Source organism: Littorina saxatilis, linkage group LG5, assembly GCF_037325665.1.
Source record: "Littorina saxatilis isolate snail1 linkage group LG5, US_GU_Lsax_2.0, whole genome shotgun sequence".
Classification (NCBI taxonomy): domain Eukaryota; kingdom Metazoa; phylum Mollusca; class Gastropoda; order Littorinimorpha; family Littorinidae; genus Littorina; species Littorina saxatilis.
The window spans coordinates 55,919,962-55,932,858 of NC_090249.1; the positions used below are offsets into that span (position 1 = coordinate 55,919,962).

Consider the following 12,897-nt stretch of genomic DNA (forward strand, 5'->3'; position numbering starts at 1 on the left):
CACTGAATCATATAGGTTAAATATACATTCCTTCAGGTGTGAACGATTATGTCAGCCATTGCAGATCTGTCCATGAGGTTTTTACATGGAATGAGAGCATTCTCACAGTTCTATGCGTACACATACCAAAACAGCCTGACTGTGTTATTTGCCGAGTGAAAATGTTTTTTGCAGAATTTGTTTCAACTCTGCTTCAGTGCCAAAGCTAAAACAGCTGTTGACTCTAATGTCAGTTACAAAATTGATTCAACAAGAGAAATACCCGCTCTGCACAGAAAGTAGCAAGCGTATTTGAATGTTGGTATTTTTTCAAGTTAAAAGTTGGTCTTTATTCCATGTAGAAGCCTGTACAGATCAGCGCTACCTGTGAAAAAAGGTACCTTCAACATTCAGCACGCACATGGTAGATTGTTAACGTTGTTTTGCTGTGTGTTTTTCAGGGTCCAAGAAGCATGAGGTCCAGCCGCTGATGGCAGAAGTAGATATGCCGTTATAGCGTCACCTTCGTCACGCACCAGCCACGCTTTTCTCTACCACACTTTTCTCCACGGCTGACTGATCATCCAACCAACTGCTCTACTTTGAAGTGACAAGCAGTGCAGCGGGACCTGCTATGGAAGGACACCCTGGGAGCAAGTCTTAAGGTGTCCCCAGATTGCAGGTGGCCTGTCATGACTGAGTCAAGTTAATGGTCAAAGGAGCAACAGAAGGTGTCCTTTCATGGGAGTTGTCCGCTCATAGCAGGGGCCTCACATAGCCGGTACCACTAGCAGTCCCATCTTCCTCAGCCAAGCTGCTGAGCTGGTCACCAGTCACGGGTTGCTAGACGGTGTTCACCAGCTACTGGACAGTGTAGTGGAGCACAGTTCCTCCGATCCACAAGTCCAGCTAACATTCACAAACATCGTTGTAGCAGTGTCTCTTTTCCTTCAACCAACTGTCAACCGAATTGCTGTCAGTAGTTCTAACCTAAGCTGAGCAAACCATGGAGGAGCTCTCACGACCAAGAAATGCTTCACTAGACCGAGCGGGTTGTAATTATAATTGGGTCATGGTATTACTAGACATGCAGTTTTAAAGCATCATTATTTGATCAGCGTTGCTGGCTGATACTTGAAGGTCTTGACAACAAAGCCTCGAGTCATTTTTTTTAAAATCAGTCGTGACACACCTTGACATGCGGTTTTAAATAAGTATCATTCAGCATGATGGTAGATTTCCACTCTGCAATAGAGTACACAGCCAAGCCAGTCCCCTCCCTCTGCAATAGAGTACACAGCCAAGCCAGTCCCCTCCCTCTGCAATAGAGTACACAGCCAAGCCAGTCCCCTCCCCCCAGCATCCTTACCACGCTAATATTGTCATTTTACTATCATCTCCCCCTGTCCTCTACTGCTATAACCGTCCGCACCCACGACCCCACCCCCCTGTTCCCCCTCCCGCACACAGATAAACACCCCTCCACCTTCCATCTTTAGACCCTTCTGCACACAGATAAACACCCCTCCACCTTCCATCTTTAGACCCTTCTGCACACAGATAAACACCCCTCCACCTTCCATCTTTAGACCCTCCCGCACACAGATAAACACCCCTCCACCATCCATCTTTAGACCCTTCTGTCTTCACATTTTGATAGAAGATCTGTGTACTTTTTGCATTCAAGATGTTGTGTGCCAAATATCCATAAAATCAGATTCATCTTGAAAATTGCAGGGGAAGGGGTGATATATTGTGCCAGTTTTAACTGTCAAAACCACTTTTTATTTACCGTATTTGACGGACTACAAGCCGCGACTTTTTTTTATAAAAAAAATCGCATTGCGGCTTATATAAAGATGCGGCTAAAACGTTACCTAAACTTGAATAGCATTCACCTAATCAGGCTAATGGAAGTCGCCGCGGATTTTCATTTCGCTCGATTAGCGATTACCGGTACTTTATTAGCTCTCTACTCAAGACTCGGCGCTTTTCTCTTTCTTTCGCGAATCTTCGTTTGTCAACAAGTCGTCGTGACAAGATAGCGTACAGAAAAACACCGGATGTATCAGGATCTTGCACGCTCGAGATTTCGTTTTTTTGTGTCTCGCGATAGTTGGAGGAGCGAGAGCCGCCATGTTGTGTTTTCGTCTGCTTGAAATGTGCGCAAAAGTCGTAAATCATCCAAAAAAAGCTTATTCCGGGCGGGACTACATGTGTGTGTTGTTTCTTCTTTGTTTCACTTGTTTATTCTCGGAGCCGATTTCGCCAAACACCGTACTTTCGTTTGCCTGGTTGTTTTGATTGATTGACACGATCTGATTATCTTTTTTTCGATGGCGGCTAATATAGTGACGCGGCCTATACGTGGCTCGTCCCAATTTTTTGGTTAAAAGTCGGGGGTGCGGCTTATGAAACGGTGCGTCTTGTAATCCGTCAAATACGGTATTTTGTGAAGATTTTGGTGTGGGTTAAGGGGAACTTGACAGTTCATTGTTTTAACATTGTGAGAGCCATCTGTCTTTAACTTGGAAGATTAATTCATATGTTAAAAATACCTACCATCTTGGATGATTTCACAGTACTTCCTTAGCTGGTGTAGCGTTTATATTTTTTGTCTCATGAGTTGTTCATTATTGATGAACTTTGCTTTGCATATGATTTTTATTTAGTCTTCCTTCATTCCCAGTAGAGTATAAAGAACGATTTTTAATGTGTCTTCATTTAATGTACAAGATCAAGCTCTCCAACTGGAAAAAAAATGTAGATGGTGCTTTTAGACGTTCTTTTTTCCTGAACTTTGCTGTTTAGAATTCTCTTCCTTGCAGGAAACAAGTGCTAATACCAAATGATTATATGTACTGAATGGTGGCTCAGTTTTCTAAGTTGTAATAAAGTAACACAGACAATTTGTAATCCCTCGATACAGTTTTGTCTGACCTCTATCTATTGGTAGTTGGATAAAATTGTTATTTGTTGTTTGCTTTAGAGAATATTTTGTTGTTTTAACAGGAGGGGCAGCAGCACTCTTTGTTTATCACTGTGATGTATGTATTTTTGTTGTTGTAATTTTGTCCTGAACTCATCATGCAATGTATCATAATTTTGTACATATCTTTATTGTGTTGAGGTTTCCTGTATTTGATTTGAGCTGAGTGCATTTCTTGAAAGAAGTTGATTTTCTGGCTATGCCTCCTCTAAAAACTCTCGCTTTGGTATTTGCCCTTGAAGTACTTTTGTTCCATTTCAGTGTATTTTGTGTATTATGTTGTCTTTATTAAGAGGTAAGGCATTTAAAGTTTTGGTTGAAATGTAATTCCAAACCATTTTCACCTCATATCATCTATACTAATCTCCCCTTTCTGCAGTACTGAATAGGCAGGGTATTTATTTTAGCATGCTTTCAACTACTTTATCATTATTATCACACTGCTTCTCATATTTTGATTAAAATGGTAATGGGTTTAAGACAGACAGTCGGTAAGGTAAGGTAACTTCAGAACAACCCATTAGAACACCAAACATCAGTTATGCACACATCAAAACCTTCTTTTGAGCAAAGAGAACGTGGATTCGTTATCTTCAAGTTTTTCTCTTTTTATGGACTGTTCAGTACACATTCTGTATTTTCCTGTCGGCAAGAGACAAAGTCATTATTTTAAGGTCGGCCTGTACTCATCGGCTTGACACACATATCTCTCCTATCAGCCCTAAATATTGTCATTCATTTTATGGAGGGCGATATAATCAACATCAACTTTGCTCACATTACAAACGACTCTTTTCTTGTGAAGAAGAAAAATTGTTGTAGTTAAATTTAGGTAGGCGTTCAAATGCTTGTTAACAGTGAGAAAAGGAAAATCGAGGATTGTTTGTCAAAATATAGATTCATGGGTGGGATTCTTCCAGTATATTCCGGAAATCCGGATTCGTAATGTCTGTGGTGACATTTTTTTGGTTGTTGAATATACAAATCCTTCAGCGTCTGGGGGCCCCCAGATCCCCCTTTAAAATTCTTCAGGATTCATGAAATTTTTCAGTCCCACCCATGTAGATTCAAGTTGATGTACATGCAGGCATTTGGCAATTACCCTTGGTATATTTTGTGATCTAGTCATACTTATATTCTGTCGTGCGTGTTTCGACGATTGCTCAAATGATGATGATTGTGAAACTTACATGTTGATCACTTTGTGTCTGTTGTGCCTGTTGCTTGAGGCTGGGTGAGTGCTAGTGTTGGTTTATATGTCAAAAAATGATTTATGAATGACAAGTTTGTGTTTAGTATGAGAGATGTGAGTCATATGGTTTTACTTTTTATTCAGATTTATTTTCCAGGTGATCAGTTACTCATTGTAAGAGTGATTATTTTTGTATTCCTGTAATCCATGAATGATCATTTACCATTCAAAGTGATTGATTATGGACAGATTTAGCATGACATAAGGGATGAAGTACATACTTCTTCTTCTTCTTCTTCTGCGTTCGTGGGCTGAAACTCCCACGTTCACTCGTGTTTTTGCATGAGTGGAATTTTACGTGTATGACCGTTTTTACCCCGCCATTTAGGCAGCCATACGCCGCTTTCGGAGGAAGCATGCTGGGTATTTTCATGTTTCTATAACCCACCGAACTCTGACATGGATTACAGGATCTTTTCCGTGCGCATTGACTTACTTGACTTTGACTTATTCCTGTAGACTCCCTGTGGAGCATAGGGCCGCAACAACTTTTGTTGCGGTTTCTGTAGCAAGTTGGTTTTTTGGCGGGGTGGAGTTGCTAACCCCACGCCCAACCCTCCTCCTTTATCCGGGCTTGGGACCGGCTGAAAGACCTTTAGGGTGCATCCAGGCGGAGTTTCCGTGCGCATTGGTCTTGTGCTTGCGTGTACACACGAAGGGGGTTAAGTCACGAGCAGGTCTGCATATAAGTTGACCTGGGAGATTGGAAAAATCTCCACTCTTAACCCACCAGGCTAGACGGGCGAAGTGGCGCAGTGGTAAGACGTCGGCCTCCTAATCGGGAGGTCGTGAGTTCGAATCCCGGTCGCTGCCGCCTGGTGGGTTAAGAGTGGAGATTTTTCCGATCTCCCAGGTCAACTTATGTGCAGACCTGCTAGTGACTAACCCCCTTCGTGTGTACACGCAAGCACAAAACCAAGTGCGCACGAAAAAGATCCTGTAATCCATGTCAGAGTTCGGTGGGTTATAGAAACACGAAAATACCCAGCATGCCTCCCCCGAAATCGGCGTATGCTGCCTGAATGGCGGGGTAAAAACGGTCATACACGTAAAAATCCACTCGTGCTAAAAACATGAGTGAACGTGGGAGTCTAAGCCCATGAACGACGAAGAAGAAGAAGAACCCACCAGGCGGCAGCGACCGGGATTCGAACTCACGACCTTCCGATTAGGAGGCCGACGTCTTACCACCATGCCACTGCGCCCGTCTGAAGTACATACAATGCATGGTTTGCTTCTGTTACTTATGTAAAATGTCAAACTTTGAATTCAGAAGAAACATGCACAAAAAAAGAAAGGTGTTTTGTTAATTTTTCTTGTAGTACATGTACTCTTTAGTACTGACCTCTCTTGTCAGTGACAATGTCTTGTGTTCTTATGTCATTTGAGTGAGTACTGGGATGTTTTGCTCTTTCACATCAATTATCCAAAATCCAATTTGATTATAACAAAAATGGTTGACTGATGATGATGAAGATGATGTATGTGAGGTTGTGTTTCTTTTTAGTCTAAAATAACTTGTTGATTGTGTTTCTTTGTGATTCTTATGTTACCTGTCAGAAATATTGATGATTTATTTTATTTTTATCTCCTTATGAGGCATGCAAGCAAGTGAATGTAGGCCAGTCTGTGAACTTGAAAATAGACAATGTGCTTCTTATTAATTTTGCTTGCTCTTCTCCTGAATTTTCTTGAGCAAAATGTTCTGCGATACTTTGATATTATTGATTGTATATCTGAGTCAAAGGGAATATTATTGTCTGTATTTTTTAATGTTCTCAAACCCCGGGAGCAAATTTTTGATTAGTGCTTTTGTGAAGCAGAAACAATTGACAAGTGGCTCTATCCCATCTCCCCCCTTCCCCCGTCATGATATAACCTTCGTGGTTGAAAACGACGTAAAACACCAAATAAAGAATTTTCTCAAAATTTGTGTGATATGCTTTTTTCTGGTTGGGGTCTGTCTTATTCTGCAGAAAGATACTAATTAATTGTTAATTTGATTTAATTTTCTTGGAAAAGTGTGTAAAAATTTAAAAAAAATTAAATAAGTAACTGAATATGAGAGAACTCTGCAGTTCAGAATGATTGTGCTTTAGGAGTAAGAGATAGGTGCTGAATACTATTTATACCTGTTCAGAAATGGTCTTGTAATACAAGTCTGTTTGCTGAAAATGGTAAACGTGGCTTTGCTCAAACAACATTGCTTTAAAAGACGGTGTTGAACATTGCTTTAAAAGACGGTGTAGTGGAGTGCACATTTTGCTTTAACCGGTCTTTCTCTTGTGATTGTGACGGACGGCTGTCAGCGTTGTCTTCCAAAAGGCTTATCCCTGTTGATTCTCTATATGTTTGATTGATGTTTGTGCATGTGCTTTGCGTAGGCCCTGGAATGTGTGTGTAAGGTTGAAGATTGCGTCCTTCCTGTGTAGACGATCGTATCCACCTCCTCCCCCGAAAGCAGAGTATGGCTGCCTGAATGGCAGGGTAAAACCGGTCATATACGTACAAACTCGCTCGTGCAAAAACATGCGTGAACGTGGAAGTTTGAGCCCATGAACGAAGAAGAAGTATCCACCATTACTGACCTGTCCAGGGGTGAAAGTGTCCTTCCACTTGCACATGTACTAACACTCTACTGCCTGCCTGCTGTCTGTAAGGATAAGGATAAGATTTTATATAGTCCATGAGGGTAACCTCACAGAAATTCGGGCTGCTTTCTCCCTGGGGAAAGCGAGCTGCCATACAGTATACGGCGCTACCCATTTTTTTTTTCCTGCATGCGTGTATTCATGTTTCCAAGCCCTGAGACTTAATGCCATAGTCAGGGGGAAATGTTTTGTTGAATGGGTGGTTTTGGTGAGGTTATGCCCCCTCTTTCTTTCGGCTGGTAACTGGCGCCACCTCGCGGCAAGATCACACGAGAAAGGAAAAAAACTTGCATTGGTCCCAAATAGCCTATCAGTTTGGTAACAGTTTGTGTGTAAGTCGTGCATTTTTAATACGGTAAACAGACAATGGTCGGTTCTGGTGAGGTTATGCCCCTTCTTTCTTTCGGCTGGTAACTGGCGCCACCTCGCGGCAAGATCACAGGAGTTGTCTCGCGTTATCACCCAGAAGCGCTCATTAACTTCACAGATTGACAATGTCTTAGTGACCTGATTTGTTTGTAAAGAAATTCCCACTTAGCACAGAAATCATGTAGGCTGTAAATTTTGTCATGTGTCCCAGTGGTAGGATGCTCTTAATTGAGGTAAAAGCCTGACAAGATTTGTGGTGATTTACAAGACCATCTACCAAGGAAGCAAAGTACTCTCAAAGTCATGCTGTACTGATATGTGGGAGAATCAGGAAGAATCACAGTCTTGCTGTTGTATCTTTGTTGTTGCATCTAAGTGTGTACTGCTGCATGATCAACTTTTCTGTTTTGAGCAGAATACATCATTTGTAGAAAGAAAAATAATGTGAATTACAGTTGTTCTCAGAAGAAACGGGCACCAGCATTCATCATGAGCCCTTTTACGTGACTGATCATAGAACTGAACTCGCATATGACAGGATGAGACAGTGCCTTGATTGGTACTTCCTACATGTAGAATGAGATGGAATTTGGTGCAAGAGTATATTTTTCCATGATAAGCTTCAAAGTTTTGGGTGAAACACCAAGCTGACTCGAAGTAAGGAGGCATGATGTTGAATTTTCCAAGGATAAAAGTGTCAAAAAGGATGCATTAGAGATGGGTACATGTGTGTAACTGTAAAGAAGATTGAAAAGAAAGAAATGTGTTCATGGGCCTTCAGTAACCTGTGTTATGTCTGTTTCACAGATGCTTCATGATGTGTTTTTATGTGAATTTCATGTCAAACAGGGTAAACTTTTGGTGCAAGCATCACCCCGCCCGAGTATCTCCCAGTAGCTGCTTATTCCTTAAAGGTTGTGTATTTTAAGTATTCTTTTGGCGGAAGCAAATCCCGTTTGGATATACAATGTCAGTATTGTGTATTTTCATTTCCCTTCTTGGATAGTGTCCCTTGCTTTGTGAATGACTGTGTCCAATGAGCTAGTTTATCCCGAGGAATTGCCCTTTTTTCTTTTTACATTTAGTCAAGTTTTGACTAAATGTTTTAGCATGGAGGGGGAATCGAGACGAGGGTCGTGGTGTTTGTGTGTCTGTGCGTGTGTGTGTGTAGAGCGATTCAGACCAAACTACTGGACCGATCTTTATGAAATTTGACATGAGAGTTCCTGGGAATGATATCCCCGGACGTTTTTTTTATTTATTTTGATAAATACTTTTGATGACGTCATATCCGGTCCCCCTGCGGGTTAGGGGGAAGAATTTACCCGATGCTCCCCAGCATGTCGTAAGAGGCGACTAACGGATTCTGTTTCTCCTTTTACCCTTGTTAAGTGTTTCTTGTATAGAATATAGTCAATTTTGTAAAGATTTTAGTCAAGCAGTATGTAAGAAATGTTAAGTCCTTTGTACTGGAAACTTGCATTCTTCCAGTAAGGTAATATATTGTACTACGTTGCAAGCCCCTGGAGCAATGTTTTGATTAGTGCTTTTGTGAACAAGAAACAATTAACAAGTGGCTCTATCCCATCTCCCCCCTTTCCCCGTCGCGATATAACCTTGAACGGTTGAAAACAACATTAAACACCAAAGAAAGAAAGAAAGAAAGTCATATCCGGCTTTTTGTAAAAGTTGAGGCGGCACTGTTACGCCCTCATTTTTCAATCAAATTTATTGAAATTTGTGTAAAGCAATCTTCGACGAAGGCCGGACTTCGGTATTGCATTTCAGCTTGGTGGCTTAAAAATTAATAAATTACTTTGGTCATTAAAAATCTGAAAATTGTAATACATTTTTTTTATTTTATATAAAACGATCCAAATTTACGTTCATCTTATTCTACATCATTTCCTGATTCCAAAAACATATAAATATGTTATATTTGGATTAAAAACAAGCTCTGAAAATTAAAAATATAAAAATTATGATCAAAATTAAATTTCCGCAATCGATTTAAAAACAATTTCATATTATTCCTTGTCGGTTCCTGATTCCAAAAACATATAGATATGATATGTTTGGATTAAAAACACGCTCAGAAAGCTAAAACGAAGAGAGGTACAGAAAAGCGTGCTATGCAGCACAGCAAAACCACTTCCGCGCTGAACAGGCTCGTCAGTTTCACTCCGTTATGCACAAGCGGCGGACTACGGTCATTGTGAAAAAATGCAGTGCGTTCAGTTTCATTCTGTGAGTTCCACAGCTTGACTAAATGTAGTAATTTCGCCTTACGCGACTTATTTTTCTTTTCTTTTCTTTATTTTCTATTACATTTTCTTTTATTGTTCTGGTTTATTTTATACTGGTAGAGTTTCAAATTCCCAAGTTACAAAGTCGGCCTTAACAGTGGTTATATTAAAATTCTAATTTTTAGGATCAAGCGAACGTTTGTTTTTTCAACAATAAAGTTTTCTATCTCTCCACCTCCCAAAGGATCCTGTATGTGCTAAAGGAAGAAGATGACTTTGAGAGTTCTTAACTTGAATGGATTTTTATACCGGTAACTTTCTGTGCAGTTCAACATGTTTCAGGTTTTTGAAAACAGAAAACTATTATCTGTGTTGTTTAAGAAAACATTGTGATAATTCAGATGAAGCACCTTTTGATTTCTGCTGTAAAGCACACTGATCACGTGTTAGTATGTCCCTGTTTCAAAACAGTTAGTTAATGATGATGAAATGTTTGCATGCTAAAATTCTGCACATTTAAAGTTTTCTGGGAATGTCAGTTGTTGAAGCATGTTGCTGTTCTCACCTGCTGCTTACAATCAAACTGTTCTTTGCACAAGATGAAAATGCTAGATATTTTTTAAAGGTGTTTGTATTTTAAAAGTGTTGCATTGTGTAAAATCACAAGCCAATCATCTAGCAAGTTACCATCGACCATTGCTTCAGTACAAGCCTGGACATACATGTGCCCTGATCTACAAGGTGATGAAATTAAAAACAGAATAGGGAATTGTGAGAAACTGTTGAAGATAAGTACATCACTAGTGCAATAGTGCTAACCTTGCCTGACTGTCAAAGAAAAGCATCTGACTCAGAATCACTCGAGAGCATGACTTTGTTTTGGTGATCTTTGATCTTTGATAAAACACTCAAAAGCTTTGAAAGGGAAGCAACCCACACCAGGCATTTACAGAGACAATGAGGTGCGATGACTACTTGTTAGATGATAGGCTTGTAATGTAACATAGAATATTTTTGACATTCTAGGCTCTGGTGTGCATGTGTGTGTATGTATTTGTGTGTGTGTATGGATGCATGCAATCATGTATGTGTGAGTGCATTCATGTGTGTGTGTGTGTGTGTGTGTGTGTGTGTGTGTGTGTGTGTGTGTGTGTGTGTGTGTGTGTGTGTGTGTGATTGCAGTGATTACATACCTGCATCAAGAAAACTCTTTTGGAACATCACTTTCTTAGTCTGGTGCTCTTTTCTTTCTTATGCAACCTTCCCAGCTGAGTACATATGTGTACACATGTTCTTGTGTATTTCTGTAAATGCACTCGCAAGCTGCAGTTTTACTTCTAACACAATTCTTGATGATTTAGAGCTAGTTCCTTTGAATAGATGGTTATGGTGCTTTAGTTGATAAATACTGAAACAATTTTTTCTTCATTGAAAATAACTCATAAGTGTTAAATTTGTTAGGCGTTGATAACATTCCTCATTGAGGCGTATATCTATTGCGACTGTGAATGAATGTCTGAGAATCAGTTTTAATCTTATATATTTTTCTGACTGGGATTTGATGGACTTGTTTGATATGTTTGCTGTAAGTGTACGACTCAGTTCAAATAAAATCAAAAGTGTATAAAGCTGAAACGGTTTTGTTTCCCTCTTTTTGTATGCGTCCTTTGCTAAATTTCATCCATGGCTTTATGTGTTTTGTGGCGTTCCCTTTCTGATAGACCTCGTCTTTAATTTGTTCTTCAGCCCTGTTTTTCCAAGAAACAACCAATGCATTGAGAGGAAGGTATTTAGTGAAGTCAACTGTTTTGCAGACGCACAGACACACACAGACACACACACACACACACACACACACAGACAGCCACACACACACAGACAGCCACACACACACACACACGCACACACAGCCACACACACACAGACAGCCACACACACACACACAGACAGACAGCCACACACACACAGACAGACAGCCACACACACAGACAGACAGCCACACACACACACAGACAGCCACACACACACACAGACAGCCACACACACACACACACAGACAACCACACACACAGACAGACAGCCACACACACACACACAGACAGCCACACACACACAGACAGCCACACACAGACAGCCACACACACACACACACAGACAGCCACACACACACAGACAGCAACACACACCCACACACACACACACACACAGACACGGCTTCATCAAGCTCTCTCTCTCTCTGTCTCTTTCTGTCTCTCTCTCTCTGTCTCTGTCTCTCTCTCTCTGTCTCTCTCTCTCTCTGTCTCTCTCTGTCTCTCTCTTTCTGTCTCTCTCTTTCTCTGTCTCTCTCTCTGTCTCTCTCTCTCTCTCTGTGTCTCTCTCTCTCTCTCTCTCTGTCTCTCTCTCTCTCTGTCTCTCTGTCTCTCTCTCTCTCTCTTTCTGTTGTGAGACGTTAGAACTAGTGTCTATGCGCACACCTTGTCTGCGTATGATTGATTTAGATTGGGCCCTTCAGGTATCCACTCTCTCTAACTTTTAACCTCCTGGCAAATCCATTCCCCTGCTTCTATAATTATTTTCCACAACGAATGAATCGTATGATAGTACTGAACCGCTATCTCTCTCTCCCTCTCTCGGTCTGTCTGTCTCTCTCTCTATGTCTCTCGCTCTCGCTTTCTCTCTCTCTCTCTCTCTCTCTCTCTCTCTCTCTCTCTCTCTCGTTTTATATTTGTTTAGTAGATTAGCAGGTTGTTTAGTAGATTAGCAGGGGCTAGCTGTAAGAAAGGACCATAATTTATTGACTAATACTACCAACCTTGGGTAATAACGTTTTTGAGCTTCCCCTCTCTCGCCCCCCCCCCCCCTCCCTATAGCTCTCCCTCTCTCTGTCAACACATATGGTCAAAGCGTTTTACGAGCATTGACCATTTCTGCAGAACAAGATAACAATGAAAGTATACTCACCAGAAACATGGACAATAAAAAACGAACACGATTTCTTTAGAAACTGAGCTTGTCTCTTGCCTTCTGTAGGTACGACCTCTTGAACTATATTGGTCACCCCACCCGGACAAAGACTTGATTTTGTTTTTACCGCACTTGAGCAATCAAGAGAATATTGGTAATGATTGTGAGTTTTTGGTCGTGTGAAAGACCGTCCGTAGACAAAAAGGAAAAAAAAAGAACAAGAAAAAAGTAATTGTGACCCGGACAAAAACTTGTTGTTTTGACGCACTTGGGCAATCAGGAGACTCTTAGTAATGAGCAAAGTAAGGTCGCGGTAAAGGCCGCCCGTAGACGAAAAAAACAATAATTGTGACGATATAAGGAGTAAAGTAGGCATCCGAAGTTTTCTCGGGATATTTTCCATTGGCCAAAGACGAGTGAGGTTACGTTTTTATTTGTTTTATTTGT

General features: G+C 40.8%; 1 protein-coding gene across 3 annotated transcripts in view; it reads left to right on the forward strand.

Moving 5' to 3' along the window:
* LOC138967476 (hippocampus abundant transcript 1 protein-like) overlaps positions 1–11,121 on the forward strand; it is a 44,799-nt gene extending 33,678 nt beyond the window's left edge. For all 3 annotated transcript variants that reach the window (XM_070340029.1, XM_070340032.1, XM_070340030.1), the window contains one exon: positions 441–11,121. In XM_070340029.1, the coding sequence (XP_070196130.1) occupies positions 441–496 (56 nt within the window). In that variant the 3' untranslated portion in view covers positions 497–11,121. The remainder of the gene's footprint in view (positions 1–440) is intronic.
* Positions 11,122–12,897: the final 1,776 nt, after the last annotated feature.